At 41.0% G+C, this 23,648-nt stretch overlaps 1 protein-coding gene across 1 annotated transcript; it reads left to right on the top strand.

Annotated features, from left to right (window-relative positions):
• Positions 1-40: 40 nt before the first annotated feature.
• Positions 41-19,357, top strand: LOC116938592 (speckle-type POZ protein). Its single transcript, XM_032945917.2, has 10 exons — positions 41-194; positions 8,035-8,140; positions 8,736-8,857; positions 9,040-9,191; positions 12,401-12,528; positions 13,312-13,489; positions 14,898-14,953; positions 15,383-15,505; positions 16,529-16,671; positions 16,834-19,357. Exons 1-10 carry the CDS (start codon positions 169-171, stop codon positions 16,976-16,978), a joined length of 1,179 nt encoding a protein of 392 aa, XP_032801808.1. The 5' UTR covers positions 41-168; the 3' UTR covers positions 16,979-19,357.
• Positions 19,358-23,648: the final 4,291 nt, after the last annotated feature.

The following is a 23,648-nucleotide window of genomic DNA, read 5'->3' as shown; positions in this document are numbered from 1 at the left end:
GTCATACGTTAGTTCCAACATCATCATCATTATCTATCTTGGTGGCCAAGTCCTCCTCCTCCTCCTTGCCGGCGTTTTGTGTTTAACGATAACGGCACAACTCCACTAATTCGCCGACACCACTGCGGCCTGAAATGGACACGCATATGATGGGCGACGGTTCGTGGAATGGTCCTTCTTCAGAGCACTCCAAAGTACGTCAGCGTGCGCGTGTGTGTGTGCTATGTATGAGGTTTGGTTTCATTTTGGCACGGGTAAAACCCATTGGGTAATACATGTCCATTTGGTTGCATTGGCTACGTACGGTGCGAAAGAAGTTCAACACATATATACAATAGAAACCTGGTTGCAGCAAGAACAAAACCATTAAAAAAAATAAGTGTACTTTGGTCACGTTCCGAATGGAAAAGGTCGCGCGTCAACATCGTAACAACACAAAATAACACGATACTTGAAGAAAGCACCCCATACAAAAAACACACACAACTTGGATCAGTGGATCAAAGGTGTTGATCCCAAACATATTCGCTCGGTTCACCGAGAGAAGGGCCCTTACTTAAAAATATCGCCACATTACAAATGTGTTTTTTTTAATCTCCTCTCCTTTCAAGGCGTTGTTCTTGAATGTTTTGAGTTATTGTACCTTGTTACAAGTCACTTAACCAACGCGCGCATCACCAGTTGAACCTTATGGCGGTATCCCGGGGTAACATAGTAGCACGGCTCTCGCATAATGTCCGTGATTTTGTTATTTTCAATAAAAAAATATATTTTTCGATTTAAAGCTTTCGTGACTGCAATGATTCATCTTCTTTGGTTCTTTCGGTAAAGTCACGTAGAATGAGAATAAAATATTAAATTGATAAAATAAAATAACACAATAATATTCTCACGACGTTTCGGCCACAACACAAGCGGCCTTCATCAGGTGAAGGGGGCGAGACTGTCTGGTAGGACAGCGCTGGAGTGGACAGTCTCGCCCCCTTCACCTGATGAAGGCCGCTTGTGTTGTGGCTGAAACGTCGTGAGAATATTATTGTGTTATTTTATTTTATCAATTTAATATTTTATTCTCATTCTACGTGACTTTACCGAAAGAACCAAAGAAGAAAAAATTATGTTTATTTTTTATTTTCCATCTACGCGACTTTACCGTAGCGCCGCGAGCGTTCAGGGGTTTCGACGCAATCGTCGTCCTCCATCAATAACACAGTTATTGATTGAGGACGACTGGGGTAATCAATCAATAACTGAGTTATTGGGGTAACCAATCAATAACTGAGTTATTGATTGGTTACCTTTACCGAAAGAACCAATAACTGAGTTATTGATTGGTTACCTTTACCGAAAGAACCAATAACTGAGTTATTGATTGGTTACCCCAGGCGCAGAGTTAAGTTACACCCTTGTAAAAAATATAGTGTCCCATAAATAAAACATTTAATTGCCTCGGCCAGTTTGTATTATTTGGTAACCCCGGTGTACAGACATAAGGGGCCCGTCCATAAATGACGTCACGCACCTAGGGGGGGTTGGGGTCAGACATTTGTGACGATGCGTGACGTGGGGGGGAGGGTGAGAAATGTGACGTCACATCAAAATGCCGCAACTTTAAGTAAATATAGACAACACGTTTTACTTAATTAGAAATACTTTTTAATAAATGTTTTCTCCTACAACATCACAGTGCAGCGCCACATTAAATACGCGTTACAATGACAATAGTTTAAAGCGATTTGAAGCATACATTTTTTTATTTAAAGCTTTCGTGACTGCAGGGATTCATATTCTTGGTTATTTCGGTAAAGTCACGTAGAAGGGAAACAGTAAAATAATAAAAATATAAAACAAAATTCTCACGACGTTTCGACTGCAACACAAGCAGTGTGGTTTTCACACCTGATGATGATTGCTTGTGTTGCAGTCGAAACGTCGTGAGAATTGTATTGTTTTATATTTCTATTATTTTATTGTTTCCCTTCTACGTAACTTTACCGAAAGAACCAAGAATATGATTTGAAGCATGTTTTATTTTGGGGGGGGGGGCAGAGCTTTGTGACGTCATATTTGAGAGGGGGGGTCTGACTATTTGTGACGTTGTGTGACGAAGGGGGGGAGTCAAAAATCGCCCAAAATCGCGTGACGTCATTTATGGACGGCCCCTAAGAATCACTTGATGCTCCGTTTTGACGCCGTGAACTCTAAACCCCGCCCCTTGCATTCACCCCGCCCCCCACGTGACCCCTCCCCCCGCTCTCTCCCCAGGCCCCACCCCCGCACCGCCCACCAGCTACACCTCCTGGCATGCACCGCATGGCCATGAGACGTTAGGGAAGCGATTAAAATATTAGAATAGAGGTCAATTAAAACTGAAGAGGAGGAGGAGGAGGAACACCCCACCCACCTCACCATCATTACAGAATAATAACGTTTTAACTATACAAAACGTAGGGATGTGCCAGAAGGCAACACAACCTCTGGTCGGGGCATTTGAAAATATTTTTTTTTACATGTATCGTCTTATGTCACCATGAAAATTAATATGACTGACAGCAGCGGTGATACAGTGATGGGCAACTGTGGACCCGGCTTCGTGAATATTAAGGCTCATCAAAAACGGCAGACTATACCGTAGTCACCAATACTCGCGGCTTGCAAAGTCTGACTGGAAATCAGACACGTGGAGTCACACTAATGTCAACGATCGGCACGCATTCATGACCATCGACAACCACCGGTGCCGTCAGCCAACCCGACAGCGTCAATGTTTAAAAACAAATAGAATCTCCACGAACATTAACATCGTCTTAGCGGATCAACCGCTGCACGAGTTGGTAAACCACTTTGTGAAACGTCCTCGGTGACTAATAGAATCGCATACCGAAAATCATAGAGCCGAAAATAACAACTAACATCGGAAGGTGGTAGGATGGGAACATCACAGCCAGTTTTTTTTTACATTAACAGATTAAATTTCTTACGCTAACACAGCCACCTCGCGCGGCATTAACATGCTAATCTCTTACATTAACATGTTAATCTCTCACATTAACATGCTAATCTATCACATTAACATGCTAATATCTCACATTAACATGTTAATCTCTCACATTAACATGCTAATCTCTCACATTAACATGTTAATCTCTCACATTAACATGCTAATCTCTTACATTAACATGCTAATCTCTCACATCAACATGCTAATCTCTCACATTAACATGCTAATCTCTCACATTAACATGCTAATCTCTCACATAAACATACTAATCTCTCACATTAACATGCTAATCTCTTACATTGACATGCTAATCTCTCACATCAACATGCTAATCTCTCACATTAACATGCTAATCTCTCACATTAACACACTAATCTCTCACATTAACATGCTAATCTCTCCCATTAACATGCTAATCTCTCACATTAACATGCTAATCTCTCACATTAACATGTTAATCTCTCACATTAACATGCTAATCTCTCACATTTACATGCTAATCTCTAACATTAACATGCTAATCTCTCACATTAACATGCTAATCTCTCACATTAACACGCTAATCTCTCACATTAACATGCTAATCTCTCACATTAACATGTTAATCTCTCACATTAGCATGCTAATCTCTCACATTTACATGCTGATCTCGCACATTAACATGCTAAACTCTCACATTAACATGTTAATCTCTCCAATTAACATGCTAATCTCTCACATTAACATGCTAATCTCTCACATGTACATGCTAATGTCTCACATTAACACGCTAATCTCTCACATTAACATGCTAATCTCTCACATTAACATGCTAATCTCTCACATTAACATGCTAATCTTTCACATTAACATGCTAATCTCTCACATTAACATGCTAATCTCTCACATTAACATACTAATCTCTCACATTAACATGCTAATCTCTCACATTAACATGCTAATCTCTCACATTAACATACTAATCTCTCACATTAACATGCTAATCTCTCACATTAACATGCTGACCTCTCACATTAACATACTAATCTCTCACATTAACATGCTAATCTTTCACATTAACATGCTAATCTCTTACATTAACATAGCCACCTCGGCACACTCGCCGTGGAGGCCGCTCACATGCTAATTTTTCCCTGGCAGCCCTGTGATTGGTGGAGAACCCACCACCGCGGCAGTCGCTGCCCACCACTCACATTAACATTGGCTGCTGACATTTGGGCTTCGCCCATTTCAAACCTTTATAAGCAGTTTGCCTTTAGAAGCTATAGTGAGGGAAAAAAGTATTTGATCCCCTGCTGATTTTGTACGTTTGCCCACTGACAAAGAAATGACCAGTCTATAATTTTAATGGTAGAGGGAGATTGACAGTTCTTTTGTGTTTCTTCCATTTGCGAATAATCGCACCAACTGTTGTCACCTTCTCACCAAGCTGCTTGGCAATGGTCTTGAAGCCCATTCCAGCCTTGTGTAGGTCTACAATCTTGTCCCTGACATCCTTGGAGAGCTCTTTGGTCTTGGCCATGGTGGAGAGTTTGGAATCTGATTGATTGATTGCTTCTGTGGCCAGGTGTCTTTTATACAGGTAACACGCTGAGATTAGGAGCACTCCCTTTAAGAGTGTGCTCCTAATCTCAGCTCGTTACCTCTATAAAAGACACCTGGGAGCCAGAAATCTTCATTATTGAGAGGGAGTCAAATACTTATTTCCCTCATTAAAATGCAAATTAATTTATAACATTTTTGACATTCGTTTTTCTGGATTTTGTTGTTGTTATTCTGTCTCTCACTGTTCAAATAAACCTACCATTAAAATTATAGACTGATCATTTATTTGTCAGTGGGCAAACGTACAAAATCAGCAGGGGATCAAATACTTGTTTTTCCCTCACTGTATAACCCCCCTTTCCTAATGACGACCGCTTGTGTTGCGATCGAAACGTCGTAGTTTTTTGTTATTTTTTGTTATTTTCTTTGAACCTATCTACATGACTTTACCGAAAGACCAAAAGAATAATCGCATACCGTATCAACCCACACGGTTTTGACCCGCATTCTTGTAGAGGGAAATTGAGTTTTCAAGTCCATACGGGCAGCAAAACCGAAAAAACGTGTTGTCTATTTGTGTGTTCTCCCTTGTGATGGGACTCTGTAGGATGAACGTTGATATTTATAAGGGCACTGGGAGAGTTTGACAGGCGTGATATCGCCTCCGCTATGTCAAACCGTCCATTACGTCCCAAATTACTCCATAGCCATCGATTAATTACTTATTTTCTCGACTGCCGGCTCCCTCTGCAAGTTAATCAACAATCCCCAGCGATCGCTCGCAATAACCCCCCACCCCTTACTGGACATCTGTGGGAAAAGAGCTTCACAGCTCGTCGGATTTCCTCGAGGTGTAAATAAAGAATTCTAATTCAGATTTAAGGCTTTCGTGACTGCAGTAATTCATATTCTTAGCTCTTTTCGGTAAAGTCACGTTTCCCTTCAACGTGACTTTACCAAAAGAGCTAAGCATATAGAATTCTAATTCAATCGATGGAAATCGACCCTCGGGTGTGACGTCACACACAGCACCCCCCCCACCCTCCCCCACCGTCGCTGACCCGGATGTTGTCACGGCGTGGGGCCGAGAGGGCCACGGAGGCCGCTGGTTAGAAGTGGAGGAGGCCACCACCACCAACACCACCACCACCACCGCCGTCGCTGTTGCTGCTGCTGCTGTACAGCTCCGGACCCCTGCGTGCGTGGTCGGCTCGGGCGTCTCTCTCCGCCGCCTCCTCCGGCCGACCCCCCCCCCCCCCCGTACGCTACCGTCACTCGTTCACCTCGCTGACTTGGCTGCGCGTGGCTCGTGGTGGTGGTGGTAGCGCGTGTTTTGTTTTTATCGTGTTTGATGGTCGTGGTTGGTTGGTTGTGATTATTGTGTTTTGATAGTTGTTTTGTTGTGGGGGTTATGACGATGTGGGTTGGCGGTGATGGTGGTGTTAGCGCGCCGATCGAACATCTGTGGGGGAAAAAAGCAGATTCCCCGCTCACCGGCCAACACCGTCGGTGACGATTATCTGAACGGGTCCTGGGCCTCCCCTAGGTCGACTCGGACTCAAACGAGTACCCGGTGCGGTGCGTGGTAAACATCGCCACGAGGGAGACAAAGGCGACCGGGCGTGGTGTTGGCCACCCACCCCTTCGTGTGCTCTACCGGCCTTCATAGGTGCTTGCTCGCCAACAGCAGCACTCGCTCCTACAGTCTGTTAAGGCTACAGGGGACATCTATGGGGGCTTGTGGTGTTATTAGGAGTGATGCTTGGTGGAGGTTTCGATTGTGATGATGGGGGTTGTGATGGTGTTGATAATATGGTGGAGGTTTCGATTGTGATGATGGGGGTTGTGATGGTGTTGATAATATGGTGGAGGTTTCGATTGTGATGATGGGGGTTGTGATGGTGTTGATAATATAAGTGGTAACATGTAGTCTTGATTGCGCGTGTTGTTGGTGGTGCTGTTAGCGGTGGTAGTGATGATTTGAGTATTTTTTTTAGTGGTGGAGGTTGGCACAGTGGGGGGGAAGCACTTGTGGTAACATCTACCAGCCATCTGTTAACCCGTGACACCCGGGTCTGGCCTGGCACCTGCCATGGAGCCTTCGACACTTCACCTGGCATCAAGGTGGAGATTGTGTTGGTGAATATTCTGGTGATGGTATGGATTGTGGTGGTAGTGCTGTTAGTGGTGGTGAGGGCTTTGTTGGTGGATGCTGAAATTTATCTGGTGTTGATGGTTGGTAGTGGTATTGATAGTAATGCTGGTAATCGTGCTTGTTGGTAGTGTTGCTGGTAGTGGTGAGGGCCTTGTTGGTGGTTGTTGAATTGCGGTTGTTGGTGGTTAATTTAGTTAATGAGATGCTATTGTTTTTTTTTTGTTGGAAACATAGCAAACAAGTGTCTATTTGTGTGTGTGGGTGCGTGGAAGCCATTCACATTTTGTCGCTTGGAATTTTGTGTGATTACAAAAGTTACGGAATGCGCCGTCCCTCAAACAAATATTCTATATCGTGTACTCTCATTTGTTAACTTAGATTCATCATCTTACTCTATTCATTCACTTCTGACTCCAGGACATTCCATTCTCATATTATTCTTAACGTTTTCCTCCCCTTCTGACATTACATTTCCTCATCAGTCTCATAAATATAATTATAAATTATAAAGATTAATTTCAAGTGGTTACATTGGTACATATGTCCTTTGTTTACAAGGATCCCCCCGTATAGCCTGAACAGGCTGTTGGAGCAAAGGAAATGTACAAGTGAAGTGCATTTGGCAATAAATTCCCCAACACCAATCGGAATATGTTTCGTTATTTTTTTCATGACATGTGCAGCTGTGTAAAGTAATCTTATTGTGAAATAAAAGGAAATCGTTCTTAGAGGGACACATCTGGAACAGAATGTTTAGTGCAGTTATTGAATGTTGATCGGAATCAACATTATTTAATAAAGAAGCAATTGGCAACAGCATGCAGTGTTTTTGGATAAACTATAGTTTGATAAAGGCAACATACTAATGTGTCTCAACAAAAAAACATGGTCAGATCCAAAAACATGTTTACAACTATACAAATAAGCTTGGAGAGGTACATGCTTAGGTTTGCATTGAGAGAAAGAGGAACACATGGAGTAGAGAAATAGAAAATTCAAAAGCCCATATTGACTTCTAAGGAAAGTAAGTGGACTTGGTGGGAGATTCTAAGAAGGGACGATTGGTACATTATTAACATGTGTGGACTAAATACAAGACTGGTGATGGAATGGCAGACAAAGGAGAGAACACACCCTAGAGTGCGACCACTGCAGAAAATCGAGTGAACAGATCTGCTTGTGATTGTGGTATTGCAAGAAAGAGGGATGGCGATGGTGTGGGGGGGAGGCCTTCATCCAGCAGAGAATTGAACATGGCTGATGAAGACGTTTTCTTAGCTGCTCAAAATCTAATACTGTATTTCAACTTGTGGGATTATGCTGTTCCTTGCAGATATAGGGGCCTCGCATTCAATGCAAACATGTCCAGGGCCCCGAGCCCCCCACCTCCGTCTGAAATGTCCAATGCGCCCATCGCAGAAAGCTGGTGCTACACACAGGTACTACTTGTTCCCCTGTGGCCAATCACATTCAACGGGTCTCCATCTTGTGCCGGTCAAAGTTTGCGCATGGGTTTTTCTAAAATACGGACAGTTCCCCATTAGCCAATGCATTTAACTTTTACACGTTTTTTGTTCATCGCAAAGCCATCCAAAATGCTTTAATAGTTATGTATAAGTGCAATTATGGATTATCATTGTACAGGCTATTTTTGTCCATCAGATTGCAAAGTTCATAAAATTGCACTAACAACATTATACTAGTTAATTGTCTCTGATTTTGACCGGTAGCGTTTTCTTACAAAAGGGCAGCAGTTTTTCTCAAATAAAAAAATAAAATGGCCTTTTATTACACACTCTAATCTATGACATGTTGAGACTTGTTGTGTTAACGCTGTGCAGTAATGAACTTGCAAGGTAATCCCAGAACACTAGGACCCTTTCATTTACAGTAATGTTTCTTTCCTTATAGACAGTTTGTGTTTTTTGAGCACAATATTCAGATGTGTGGGTGAAATACTTGAGGGTTTGTCAATGGTCATGTATTTATGGTAATGAATGAGCTTTATAGCTGTTATGTGCTCGTGTGTTTCAGGTTAAGGTCGTAAAGTTCTCTTATATGTGGACCATCAACAATTTCAGCTTCTGTCGTGAAGAAATGGGCGAAGTTCTCAAGAGTTCTACATTTTCAGCAGGCACCAATGATAAATTGAAATGGTACAGTAAATTCTGGCTATTTTATGACATTAAAAAAAAATCACAATGCTCATGGAGGTGCTTTACTAGAACAATTTTGCATAGTGCATGTTTTAGTTCATACTATATTGTTTTAGTAATGTAGTCTGCGCGTACATACACACCTAATATTAATGTCCATGTCTGTTTATATGTTCAATCAGGTGCCTACGTGTGAACCCCAAGGGTCTTGACGAAGAGAGTAAAGATTACCTATCGTTGTACTTGTTATTGGTCAGCTGTCCCAAGAGTGAAGTCCGCGCCAAGTTCAAGTTTTCTATTCTTAATGCCAAGGGAGAGGAAACCAAGGCTATGGGTGAAACTACTTGTATTTAAGTATTAATTCACGTCATATGTGTATTTGGTAACAGGATTATATCATAATCAGCTATTATTTATCGACTGCTCGAAACATTTTATAAACCTTACGAACACCATCCCGCATCCTTCACATGAGCTGATCTAATATCTCCTTGTCTACGTTTGACATCGTCTTGGGCATGTACTCTACTTTTCCTCCTATTCGACCACCAGTCTCATCCATCAACCCTCCCATTTAGCGATGTGTCTTATCCAAGCCCAATCTATATTTACAACAGTCAATATGATGTCTCTAATTTGCCGTTTTGATTTGACCAACGTGTTCCTCTTTCAGTTTCTCACTGTAATTCTCAACTTACTTCTCTCTACGCTCTGTGTACTTTTTAGTTTTGTTCCATTTGTCAGTGTTTCTATTTGTAATCAGTGTTTCATAGTAGGTAATATGGACTGATTGAATTCTTTCATCCTGTAGCACATTGCAACTTTTCTTTTCATTATCAAATTCATTTTCCAAAAGTGCTCTTGATCCTGTTCCACCTTCAGGAGTTGCCGTTATGCATATTTTTGTGTTTTCCATGATTGACCCTCCAATGATAATTTTATTTTTCTTAGTGTACTTGGACATTGTCATTCACGGACATTTATTTTCCTAGTTTTACCATCTTCACCATGTGTTATTCCATTGTAATTTATCAAGTGATAGCTTTATTTTTTCGGCTTGCACTCACTGTTTATTACAACTTCATTATTTTTGTTTGTATTCTCATCCATTTTTTTATTCATTTCTGGTGGTTTTACAAAGGTTGGAATTTTCATCCCATTTCACACTTCTCCTTTACCTTGCTTTTGTGGTTCATATTGTTTGTTTTATAATTGCTTTATTACTTTCAGGATGCTCTTTCAAGCGAGATAACTATTTTAAGTGGTGACATCCATACATTTACTGTGCTTTGCTAAGGCTATTAACATTTTTCTGAGAGTCTAAATCTATCTTTTTGTTTTTAACTTTCATGTATTTTTTCTTATTATTTGCTTTGGTGTTGTCTTTGGTAATGTTGACATGTAACTCACGTCACACAAACATGTTTACAAAGACAAGCATTATTATACACAAACACATTCACTTAATCCATATGAACTATATCTTCATACACTTAAATCCAGGTCTGATTTTCATCTACCTTGAAGTTAAAAGCTTAACTGAACTATTTTTATTTTACCAGGCAAGGCCCACTGAGCTACAGTGAGGGAAAAAGGTATTTGATCCCCTGCTGATTTTGTACGTTTGCCCACTGACAAAGAAATGATCAGTCTATAATTTTAATGGTAGGTTTATTTGAACAGTGAGAGACAGAATAACAACAAAATCCAGAAAAACGCATGTCAAAAATGTTATAAATTGATTTGCATTTTAATGAGGGAAATAAGTATTTGACCCCCTCTCAATCAGAAAGATTTCTGGCTCCCAGGTGTCTTTTATACAGGTAACGAGCTGAGATTAGGAGCACACTCTTAAAGGGAGTGCTCCTAATCTCAGCTTACCTGTATAAAAGACACCTTTCCACAGAAGTAATCAATCAGATTCCAAACTCTCCACCATGGCCAAGACCAAAGAGCTCTCCAAGGATGTCAGGGACAAGATTGTAGACCTACACAAGGCTGGAATGGGCTACAAGACCATTGCCAAGCAGCTTGGTGAGAAGGTGACAACAGTTGGTGCGATTATTCGCAAATGGAAGAAACACAAAAGAACTGTCAATCTCCCTCGGCCTGGGGCTCCATGCAAGATCTCACCTCGTGGAGTTGCAATGATCATGAGAACGGTGAGGAATCAGCCCAGAACTACACGGAAGGATCTTGTCAATGATCTCAAGGCAGCTGGGACAATAGTCACCAAGAAAACAATTGGTAACACACTACGCCGTGAAGGACTGAAATCCTGCAGCGCACGCAAGGTCCCCCTGCTCAAGAAAGCACATATACATGCCCGTTTGAAGCTTGCCAATAAACATCCGAATGATTCGGAGGACAACTGGGTGAAAGTGTTGTGGTCAGATGAGACAAAAATGGAGCTCTTTGGCATCAACTCAACTCGCCGTGTTTGGAGGAGGAGGAATGCTGCCTATTAACCCAAGAACACCATCCCCACCGTCAAACATGGAGGTGGAAACATGCTTTGGGGGTGTTTTTCTGCTAAGGGGACGGGACAACTTCACCGCATCAAAGGGAAAATGGACAGGGCCATGTACCGTCAAATCTTGGGTGAGAACCTCCTTCCCTCAGCCAGGGCATTGAAAATGGGTCGTGGATGGGTATTCCAGCATGACAATGACCCAAAACACACGGCCAAGGCAACAAAGGAGTGGATCAAGGAAATGCACATTAAGGTCCTGGAGTGGCCTAGCCAGTTTCCAGACCTTAATCCCATAGAAAATATGTGGAGGGAGCTGAAGGTTCGAGTTACCAAACGTCAGCCTCGAAACCTTAATGACTTGGAGAAGATCTGCAAAGAATAGTGGGACAAAATCCCTCCTGAGATGTGTGCAAACCTGGTGGCCAACTACAAGAAACGTCTGACCTCTGTGATTGGCAACAGGGGTTTTTGCCACCAAGTACTAAGTCATGTTTTGCAGAGGGGTCAAATACTTATTTCCCTCATTAAAATGCAAATCAATTTATAACATTTTACATGCGATTTCTGGATTTTGTTATTCTGTCTCTCACTGTTCAAATAATCCTACCATTAAAATTATAGACTGATCATTTATTTGTCAGTGGGCAATCGTCCAAAATCAGCAGGGGATCAAATACTTTTTTTCCCTCACTGTATATTGCTCTTTTTCAGAAGTGACCTGGCCACAAACGATAGCTTAACGAAATGGCTTATTGTGTGGAAATGTATAGCAGCCAAATACTCTGGATTTTTATAAATATGGAGGGAAAAACTGGAAGACCTGGATAAAAATACATGTAACCACAAGGAGAACATGCAGACTCCAAATATACAGGCATCAGGGTTGGGATCGAACCTACGACCTCCTATATACCAGGCGAGGTAGTTGACTGCCACCGTGGCGCAGGGCTTAAGAATACATTGCTGTCTTTACACTTTGAAAATATAATTCAGTTTTTTCCCCATTACATGACATTACAACAGTTTAATGTAAGAACTGGTGAGTATTGTTTGAAATCTATTTTTTACAGAGAGCCAGCGAGCATACCGCTTTGTCCAAGGAAAAGACTGGGGATTTAAAAAATTCATTCGAAGAGATTTTTTGCTTGATGAATCTAATGGCTTGCTTCCAGATGACAAACTGACACTCTTTTGTGAAGTAAGTATGACATGCTGCAGCTAATGTGTAATTTTCTATTTTATTCATTACAATTGCACAGTTGGAGTCAATATTCTACTTAATTGAAGGTTGTAATAATTACTTTCCCTGTTCCATACAAGGAAAATGTTAACATGAGTTTTCCAAGCACTTTTTTCCTCCACTGGTGCTAGAGTTAACATAGCACAACAATTAAATAATCAAGCGCAATTTTTTTTTAGATTTTCTCCCTCTGGATAGTGTTTATTTTTAAACCTTTACATTTTTCTAAACTAGAATGTCAGGTATTAGATAAAGTGTTTTGTTTAAATGTCGTCACATTAATTCCTTTTCCTATTCTCGGACATCAGCCAGTTTGATGTAAATGTTTCTTGTCCTTGGGGGGTCCTTTTAATCAGCCAGATTTACATTTTTTACCTTTAAAATCCTTTACAAAATACAAGCATTTTTGATAATGAAAGGAAGCACATCAAGAAGGGCTGTTCACTCCATCTGTTGTTGTACAGAACCCATAATTAGGGGCCTCACTACCTGTTGAAACTGTTTATACAGTGTACAATAAATTGACAAAAATATAGAATGAAAATTTATTAATATAAAAAACATTTCACGGACCACTATTTTGGCGTTATTCGCAACACTTGTTCTGATATAGGATGTTTGTGCAGATTTGCTTGCTTGATTGAACCAAAGCCTACATCTTCATGCAAAATGTGTAGTTAAGTGAGGATTTGTAAAAAAAATCATCAAATGCCTTCTCAAAGCTGGTTGATGTCTATGCAGGTTAGTGTGGTGCAGGATTCCGTGAACATTTCTGGTCAATCCAGCATGAGTACATTGAAAGTGCCAGATTGCCGGCTGGCAGTTGACTTCGGGGAGATCTGGGACAATTCCCGCTTCACAGACTGCCTGCTTCGTGTTGGTGGCCAGGAGTTTAAAGCACACAAGGCCGTATTGGCAGGTCTGTGCAACAACAAGCAACACAAGCGTCGTTTAGTATGCAATAGAACCATATAATTAATGATACTGTAATTAGTTTGGGGTAATCAACTACAGCCATTTCCTGTTTTACACTGAACTTTATTAACTAACACTGGCAAATGCTTACGTCAATTTGTAATGCTTTTTGTTAAAGGATACATCAGTAAATATGTGTAGTGAATTCAACTGAGTCGCAGACACACTTCTTGGATGCAACACATTTCTTCAACCAACACATGGGGTACTACCCCTTAACACACAACCTATGGTGGTGGGCCACCAGGCTATCTACACTAATTACATGGGAATTAGCTATGACGGACCGGACCCTGGCCGGGGTCCGGGTCCACGTGTTGGTGACTCTTGTAGAACGTAGATTCTTCAGGATGAACAACAGCAGCCGGTCCCTCTCGGGGACCCGGCTTTTATTCTCTGTGGCGGGGCTGGCTCCTCCCTTAGCCACGACCACCTTCTGGAATCCTCGAGCAGGTTCCCGGCCCTGACACGTGACCACCCCTAGCCCCCACCAGGGGCCCCTGTGTAGACTTTACCGGTCACGTGTCCTTCGGGGTCAAGTGCCATGGCCCTTGGTAACCCCATTCCCATGGCCGGCACTCTCACACCCTATCCTGTAGGGGTCGGCACCGCACGCAGAGCGTGGTGCCACTCAGCACTGTCAGACAGCGCTCACCAAGCCCTTCTCGGGCCGGTACTGCACCCACATAGTGGTGCCCGCGATGTTAATACATCGCACGCCGTGCCTTTCTATAGCCGGCATTACACAGTGACATTCGCGATGTCACTACATATATATAAATGTAATATTGTATTGTGTGAGAGATAAACATATTTAATAATCCTGTTGCTAAAGTTTTTATTTACTTCACTATATCATCGTTGTGCAGGAATTCATTTTACACAATGCAGTTAAGGTGTAGGTTTTGAGCCTCTAATTTGGACAACATTTATTTGTGTCCATGTTTTACAAATCTGTAATGGATATGCCATATGAAATAAAATATGGATCTGGATTTTACCTCTTTTGTATGTAGATTATTTGATCTCTAGATATAACATCTAAATGTGTTTGTACCACATTCCGGTGTTTTTCCAATTCATTCTACAGTAAAACCTTGAATTGCGAGTAACTTGGTCTGCAAGTGTTTTGCAAGACGAGCAAAATAAATAAATATTGCTTTGATTAACGAGTGAGGTTTTGCAATACGAGTAGTACGTATACGCTTTGTCTGCCGAGCGTCACATGATCACAACTGATATATGAGTGCTTCGATATACGAGTGCTTTGCATTACACACGTTTCCGGAACAAATTATTCTCGCAATCTAAGGTTTTATTGTATTTGCTAACAGTTGCTTTACCTTTTTCAGGTCGGTCACTTGTTTTTAATGCTATGTTTGAACATGAAATGGAAGAGAGCAAAAAGGTATCTTTAAATGCAATCTTAATACAGCACATTAATACTGTGATCATACATTTCCAAGGTGCATTTGTCACAATTGATGGTTGATAAGTATCTCTTGAGTGTGCTGTCAAATGTTGAACTATTATCCTAGTAACTCTTTTGGCGCATTGCACGTTTATTATCAAAAAGTATTCATTCCGAGGGAATGTTAGATTGTATTTTATAGCTATCTTTTATACAACATTTCACAGAAGGCCATTGCATGTGTGTCAAGAATGGATTTATTACGCACAATAAATAGATAGTCAAGTTGAATACAACTTTAATGGAGCCACTTTACATGTGTTGTGTAGATTTAAAGGATGTTTATTTTATTTAATTTCATGCTATATTCTTGTCTCCCAATATATGCCGAAGTTAATTTGAATATATTGTGTTGCTACCTTGCAGAATCGAGTGGAGATTAATGATGTAGAGCCTGACGTGTTCAAGGAAATGATGCGTTTTGTCTATACGGGAAGGGCTCCAAACCTCGAGAAGATGGCTGATGACCTGCTGGCCGCTGCTGACAAGGTTACACGTTTAAAATATTAATATGAGATCGCACCACCTTGTGATGTATCGGTATGCAGTTGTAGGTCGCAAGTGAATATTAAAACAGCATTTAGTTATTTTCTAAAGCCCATGTTACAAATAATATGAATAGCAAGTGTATATGATGTAGACGTTCACATTTGTGCTTTAAGGTTTGGAATTGATGTCCTGGGAGATGATTGAATTTTCAACAAAAAATATAAATTGTCATGCAATTTCACAATTGAATTGAATGTCAAACTAGTATTAGTCCATGCTAGAGGCTAGTACGTGTGCATTGAAGTGCATTCACATGCAGCATTTTTTTCCTAAGTGCAACCATTTGGCTGTGTGTTCTTGTATTGAGGGTTTTTTGTTAATCACATTAACAATTGATACAATTATTAATAAAATAAAGGGAAGTGTTTTAAAACATTGTTTGATGTGGCATGGCTGTATAGAAATAAATTGGAACAAATATACTTTTACTAAGGAAACGGATATCCTGCTGTTCCTGAAGATCTGCCAGATAATCAGTTAAGAGTCATTACTCTCCCTTCTGGAACATCATATTCAATAGTTCCTAAAGCAATTGTAATGAAATAATAATAAAAATCGTATAAAGTCGCATGTTTAAGCTTTGTTCATTAAAGTTTAATATTCTGCTAGAGTTGAAATATGGTGGCTTGCAGTTGCATTTTTTATCAGCTTAACAACCAAACTATTTAAGCTCTTGGCAAACAACACCTCACCTCCTTTGTAATTTGCATGACTTTGTAACCAATATAATCAAGTTTAGGACAAGGACCCCTAATTATAGTAGTGATCAATAAATACATGACTTAAAACATAAATATGCTGAAAGGTTGATGCCATGTTTTAAGAAAATTCTCAAACATTTGACTGCTGTCTGCTGCGTTTTCAAAGTAGTTGTTGGGGTGAGGGAATGTTATACAAGCGAAATAGGTAGAGAAAATAGTGTTCTTAATGCTGAAATTGCACTTTGTTTTTACTTTTCTCAAGTATGCTTTAGAGAGGTTGAAGGTGATGTGCGAGGAGGCACTATGCACAAACTTGTCGGTGGAAAATGTTGCGGAGACTTTGATCTTGGCCGATTTGCACAGTGCAGAGCAGTTGAAGGCCCAGGCCATTGACTTCATAAACAGGCAAGTCCAGTGAGAGTGTGACTGTCACTGAGCTGCGTAACATTGATGATGCTTACATGGCAATTTGCATTACAGTCCCTTTTAACGGAGACTAACCGTTTGCCCCAATCCTTGTAGACACTGCTTATTATGAGCTCGCTTAACCCTGACTTGTACTTGCAGTCATGCGACGGACGTAATGGAGACGGCGGGCTGGAAGTCCATGGTTTTGTCTCACCCTCACCTGGTTGCGGATGCTTTCCGTGCCTTGGCCACGGCCCAGTCTCCACAGCTGGGACCTCCACGCAAGCGTCTCAAACAGACTTAACGGTGGCAGGCAAAGAACATCTATGACCAGGAAAACTTGAGCTGCACAGCGCGGTTATTTACCTGTGGCCTCCATGCAAACAACAGTGAAGACTTTGCATCAGACTACCAACTTTCCTCTGCATTGAAAATAATGTTAATTTAAGCAAATATGTTTACTTTCACAAAAAGGTGGCCAAATTTACTTTACCATGTAATATAGTGCTACATCTATACATCTCCGACTCTATAAACAAGTACATATGTAGAAAAAGTGGAAAACTACAACCTAATAAACACCACGACATATCCCAATTGAGAGAGTGTAAAATAAAACGTCCGATGTGATTGTCCCTATTTGGCAGGACAATTTGGTTCAATTGTTTAGTTAAGTAAAAACAGAATGGTCTAAAACCCTGCAATGTCTACCTTAACATGAAGGATGAGTATTCGTCCAGTGTCTGTGTACTCAAGGTTACAGATAGTGGTATAGGGAACAACAGTTCTGAAAGATAAGAATGTGCCAAGCCATATAAGGCCTTCAAGAGGTAAACTTTTCAGATTGATTTTTCATTGCACAGACAGCTTATGCATTGACTAGAACAGGAGTACTATGATTGCCAAGTTTGAAGACTGACAAAGATAATATTGCAGTCGTGTATCCTGCGTATAACAAAGCATGGATGGAGTGCTCGGTGTAAGAAAAGGCAAGGCACATCATCAATTTGGCTATGTTACGCAGTTGATAACATTTCACTTTTTTGCTTGTATGGGCTTTCATGTGTGACCCAAAGATTTTTGACTTACAACAAAAGTAAATCTTATTTACATCAATTTAGTCATTTGTATTCACGGAAACAAGATGTGCTGTTTTCTAAGTTTTGTTTCGTATTATATTGTAATGATTTGTTTTTATTATGAATTTCATCTATTACCCACTCGTAGCATCAGGTCAACGCAGAGTTTTACGTGATTGGAAGGACCATATTTTTTGCATCAGCGCTGTTTTACGTAACCTCCCATTTAAAATTAAAGTGTACATAAAATTGCATAAGCTTTGAAGGATTACACACATAGATTTGGAAGCACCATTTAAATAATATTTAAAGCTGCAGGATATAATATGAAAGTACAACAAATGAGCAGTGTCATGGATTTGAGTCGATTTGAAGAATATTACAATCTAATGCAATGTGTTGGGATATGAACAGATGCAAACGACAAGAATGTTGGAGGTTTTTTTACGTGTTAAACGTACAAAAACAAGTTGGATAATACATGCAAAATTAAGGATAGCCAGTGTTGTAAACAGTCTATTTATTTTGTATTTGTTTAATATTTTAGTTTCGTCCTTAAATATATATTTGATGCTAAAGATGTATATGGTACAGTGCACTCTACCTATTCAATTAAAAACTGATAAGGTGATTCGGAGAAGTTATTTGTTGTCATGGTGAGAGTTAAAGCATTGAAATCTGATTGGGGTTCTAATCTGCAGCAAGTCTATGCTGTCATAAGTGAGTGTGACAAAAACTTTTAGAAGATTGCAGCCAGTGCGGTGGACTAATTGACCCCTGAAATGTATCAGGCAGTTACCGATAATGTACTCTTCAAATTGTTGCCTTGTATGATTTCCGAAATTGAAAATACTTTGCGCCAAATGTAAATGTTTATTGGAAAATGGATATACTGTAACTGCCAAAAAATATATAATTGCAGTAATAATAATATGGCCTTTGTAAAAAGTGTGTGTTTTGAAAAAGTGTGATTGCATGCAAGACAGTTTTGGGTTCTTCCCACGAGTTTTTTTGCATATTCAGAGATGAAAATATGTTATATTGGTTTAATTTAAAATTTTTGCTACAATTGTAATACAAACATATAAACTTGAAGCTAGTAATGCGGTATAGTGCCCCAATGTTTGACCTTTTATCTTTTTCCATTACAGATAATACTGTTTTGGATGTAATATAAATGTTTTGTAAGGCCCTTTTACAATGAATTGTCAGCAGATGATTGGAATGGCAAAATAAACCATTCTTGTATATTACGTGTTTTCTAAATTGATTTGCATTATAAATGGCAATATAAACCCTTTTCATATGGTAAATATATTGCCGTTATCTGATCTCTTCTAGAAACCAGTATTTGGATATAAGAAAGCTGCTTTTAGCTCTGCACCACTTATTCCACATTTTTTTCATTAAATTTTTTTTTCATAATGTTAATATTTTCATTTATGACATTTTGCAGTGTTACACTTTTTTCGGTGAAGTCTCGTAGAAAGATATTACTACGTGACTTTGCCCGAAAGAATCAGAGTAATTCCTGCAGTCACGAAAGCTTTGAATCTATTTTGCAGTGTATTTAAAAGTTGAATAAACATGAATGTATCTGGAAATATGTCCAGTTTAAGTTGTTATGGTCTTTACTCTGGGAATGTTACAGGTATGTGGATATATCAAATTTCAATTGACACCCAACAGCAACATTTTAACAAGTTGTATTTTGGAGCCAAAGGTAAACTTAAGTGTATATTTCCTTGCCACTTTTAAAGGCATGTTTACCATGTGTTGATAAACAGTTCACTGGAGAATTGTAATGTGTTCACTGTTCATCATTTACAGCGTTTTGTCAACCCACTGCTTAAACGAAGGCCTCACCACACACCATGTCGGTCATTCTTCACCCACTATTGTTAACTGTGGCTGGGAATTGAACTGGTTGTTTCGTCAGTTTCCTAGTGCCACCACTCTATTCAATTACATCCTGTTTAATGTCGCATTCTATTTTTGGTGATCATTCGTTCAGTATTTTCTGCTGAACTGAGTGTTGCATTTATTCATTTTAAATGTACTTTTTGCTTGGTTACATTTTGCTCAGGTAACAGCTCGCATTTGCAGTAAATGGTGCCATACATCAATGTCTTGTCTGGCATTAGACACGTCTGTACGAGCAGTGTTTTCATTAGCCTCCATTTATCAGTTAGGGGAACAACTGAGCTCGAAGGGGCAGTACGTGTCGTTCTGGTCACTCAACACGACGTGTACTTTTCACGGACCATGAGAAAACGCGTTGCAACAACAACATGCATAAATACAAACTGACAATTTCAGCCAGTGCAGCTTTATATAGCATGACCACATCGATTCAAGTTTCACAAACTTCTTATTCGTATGTGCAGACGTATAGCAACTACAATAATGTTTCTTTGAGATGGTAGAGCCGGATCACTGCGTCAGCTGTAGCAGATTGTATCACTGTAATGCCTCCATTATTTTTGTGAATCGGGCATTGAATTGTTATATGTTCCATGGTTCTGGGTGACCCCAGTCGCATACTGGAGTTTTTTTTTTATTTTCCTTTTTTGTGCATCGACCGGATGTTTAGGGTAGCCCGTAAGCTTTGCGGAAGATCGAAGCCAGGTACCTTTTACATCGGGTCTTTTATGAGGTGTTTGTGTCTTGTGGACTTCATTCGGATTTCCAAGAATCACGTTTGAATGTTGACTTAAAGCTTTCGTGACTGCAGGAATTCACATTCTTGGGTCTTTCGGTAAAGTCACGTAGATAGGTTCAAATAAAATAACAAAAAAACTACGACGTTTAGATCACAACACAAACAATCGTCATCAGGAGAGCAATCTTATTATCCCTGAGATCAGGTCTAGGCCAGCCCTGAACAACATCCGTTTACCATTGGGAGAAGTGACAACAGCATATGTCAGTGTAAAGGCGATCGGTATTACCTTAGTGTCACGGCATCTCTTCAGAAATGGAGCGACTTGATCGAGTCGACGGATCTTGTTCAGGGCTGGCCTAGCCCTGATCTCAGAGATAATAAGATTGCTCTCCTGATGACGATTGCTTGTGTTGTGATCGCAACGTCGCAGTTTTTTGTTATTTTCTTTGAACCTATCTACGTGACTTTACCGAAAGACCCGAGAATATCACTTTTGAAGTTACATTGTTGAAGGTTAAGCGCGTGGGTCCAAAAAGGCTTGCGCGACTCGAGTGCTGGCGAGGGACTGTATTGAGATCCGAGTGGATGGGGAGACGTTCGTTTTTCCACGATTTGCTGTGCTTCCCGGACAGTTGCAGTATTGAGGCAAATGGATGGGGAAGTGATGTGTGGCAACTCGAGAAGCCAGGATTTTGGATCCTGCTTTAAGGTTCCAGTGCCACCGCATTGCATCGTTCAATTGGACATCAACAAGCCGGGTGTGTGCCGAGCTATTTATGGTCCATGCCGTTGCACAGAATACACGAGGACCATGGCTTATACCATAGCACCGGTGATAAATAAGAATTATCAAACAAGAACATGGAACAAAAGCTGAAAAGTATTCAGGAAAAAAGCGTGGAGCGGTGCATGCTGAGAGTTACTCTGGGATGGAAAGAGGAATGCAGATGTACTGACATCGCAGACGTCGCTGTGTAATGTCGGCGCTAGAGGGGCACGGCGTGCGATGTACTCACATCGCGGACATCACGTATAGAGTGACATCGTGGGTGTCACTGTGTAATGCCGGCGCTAGAGGGGCACGGCGTGCGATGTACTCACATCGCGGACACCACTTGTATGTGGGTGTCGTGCTGGCCCGAGAGGGGCTCTGTGAGTGCTGAGTCATAGCGCTGAGCGGCACCACGCTTAGGTGTGCATTGCCGACCCCTATAGGATGGGGTGAGAGTGTCAGCCATGGAATCGGGTTACTATAGGCCATGGCACTCTGGTTGACCCCGGAGAACACGTGACTGGTAAAGTCTCCACAGGGTCCCCAAGTGGGGGGCTAGGGGTGGTCACGTGTCGGGGCGAGATCCTGCTCGAGGATTCTAGAAGGTGGTCGTGGCCAAGGGTGGGGCCAGCCACGACCACGGAGGATATAAGCTGGGTCCCCAGCGTTGCTGTTGTCATCCTGAAGATCTACATTCGACGTCCGTGAAGAGTCACCAACACGTGGACCTGGACCCAAGCTGGGGTCCTGTCCGTTGTAGCTACTCCCAGTGTAGTTAGTGTAGATACCCTGGTGGTCACGTAGCTAGTTACGGTGTAATTAGTGTTATTAGCCTGGTGGTCACGTAGCTAGTTACGGTGTAATTAGTGTAGTTAGCCTGGTGGTGACATAGCTATTTACGGTGTAATTAGTGTAGTTAGCCTGGTGGTCACGTAGCTAGTTACGGTGTAATTAGTGTAATTAGCCTGGTGGTGACATAGCTATTTACGGTGTAATTAGTGTAGTTAGCCTGGTGGTCACGTAGCTAGTTACGGTGTAATTAGTGTAGTTAGCCTGGTGGTCACGTAGCTAGTTACGGTGTAATTAGTGTAGTTAGCCTGGTGGTTATGTAGCTATTTACGGTGTAATTAGTGTAGTTAGCCTGGTGGTCACGTAGCTAGTTACGGTGTAATTAGTGTAATTAGCCTGGTGGTGACATAGCTATTTACGGTGTAATTAGTGTAGTTAGCCTGGTGGTCACGTAGCTAGTTACGGTGTAATTAGTGTAGTTAGCCTGGTGGTGACATAGCTATTTACGGTGTAATTAGTGTAGTTAGCCTGGTGGTCACGTAGCTAGTTACGGTGTAATTAGTGTAATTAGCCTGGTGGTGACATAGCTAGTTACGGTGTAATTAGTGTAGTTAGCCTGGTGGTCACGTAGCTAGTTACGGTGTAATTAGTGTAGTTAGCCTGGTGGTTACGTAGCTAGTTACGGTGTAATTAGTGTAGTTAGCCTGGTGGTCACGTAGCTAGTTACGGTGTAATTAGTGTAGTTAGCCTGGTGATCACGTAGCTAGTTACGGTGTAATTAGTGTAATTAGCCTGGTGGTGACATAGCTATTTACGGTGTAATTAGTGTAGTTAGCCTGGTGGTCACGTAGCTAGTTACGGTGTAATTAGTGTAGTTAGCCTGGTGGTGACGTAGCTAGTTACGGTGTAATTAGTGTAATTAGCCTGGTGGTGACGTAGCTAGTTACGGTGTAATTAGTGTAGTTAGCCTGGTGGTTATGTAGCTAGTTACGGTGTAATTAGTGTAGTTACCCTGGTGGTTACGTAGCTAGTTACGGTGTAATTAGTGTAGTTAGCCTGGTGGTTACGTAGTTAGTTACGATGTAATTAGTGTAGTTAGCCTGGTGGTCACGTAGCTAGTTACGGTGCAATTAGTGTAGTTATCCTGGTGGTTACGTAGCTAGTTACGGTGTAATTAGTGTAATTAGCCTGGTGGTGACATAGCTATTTACGGTGTAATTAGTGTAGTTAGCCTGGTGGTCACGTAGCTAGTTACGGTGTAATTAGTGTAATTAGCCTGGTGGTGACATAGCTAGTTACGGTGTAATTAGTGTAGTTAGCCTGGTGGTCACGTAGCTAGTTACGGTGTAATTAGTGTAGTTAGCCTGGTGGTTACGTAGCTAGTTACGGTGTAATTAGTGTAGTTAGCCTGGTGGTTACGTAGTTAGTTACGATGTAATTAGTGTAGTTAGCCTGGTGGTCACGTAGCTAGTTACGGTGCAATTAGTGTAGTTAGCCTGGTGGTTACGTAGCTAGTTACGGTGTAATTAGTGTAGCTAGCCTGGTGGTCACGTAGCTAGTTACGGTGTAGTTAGTGTAGTTAGCCTGGTGGTTACGTAGCTAGTTACGGTGTAATTAGTGTAGTTAGCCTGGTGGTTACGTAGTTAGTTACGATGTAATTAGTGTAGTT

This window comes from Petromyzon marinus, chromosome 4 (genome assembly GCF_048934315.1).
Source record: "Petromyzon marinus isolate PM22_M1 ecotype Great Lakes invasive population chromosome 4, UKy_Petmar_22M1.pri1.0, whole genome shotgun sequence".
Taxonomy (NCBI): Eukaryota; Metazoa; Chordata; class Hyperoartia; order Petromyzontiformes; family Petromyzontidae; genus Petromyzon; species Petromyzon marinus.
Note: the sequence above shows the minus strand (reverse complement) of the source record. Positions and strands in the feature narration are given on the sequence as shown.

Coding starts and splice junctions, on each gene's coding strand:
- LOC116938592 (XM_032945917.2), top strand. CDS start 169: ATGGTCCTTCTTCAGAGCACTCCAAA. Junction 12,529..13,311: donor AACTGACACTCTTTTGTGAA/GTAAGTATGACA, acceptor ATGTCTATGCAG/GTTAGTGTGGTGCAGGATTC. Junction 14,954..15,382: donor AAATGGAAGAGAGCAAAAAG/GTATCTTTAAAT, acceptor GCTACCTTGCAG/AATCGAGTGGAGATTAATGA.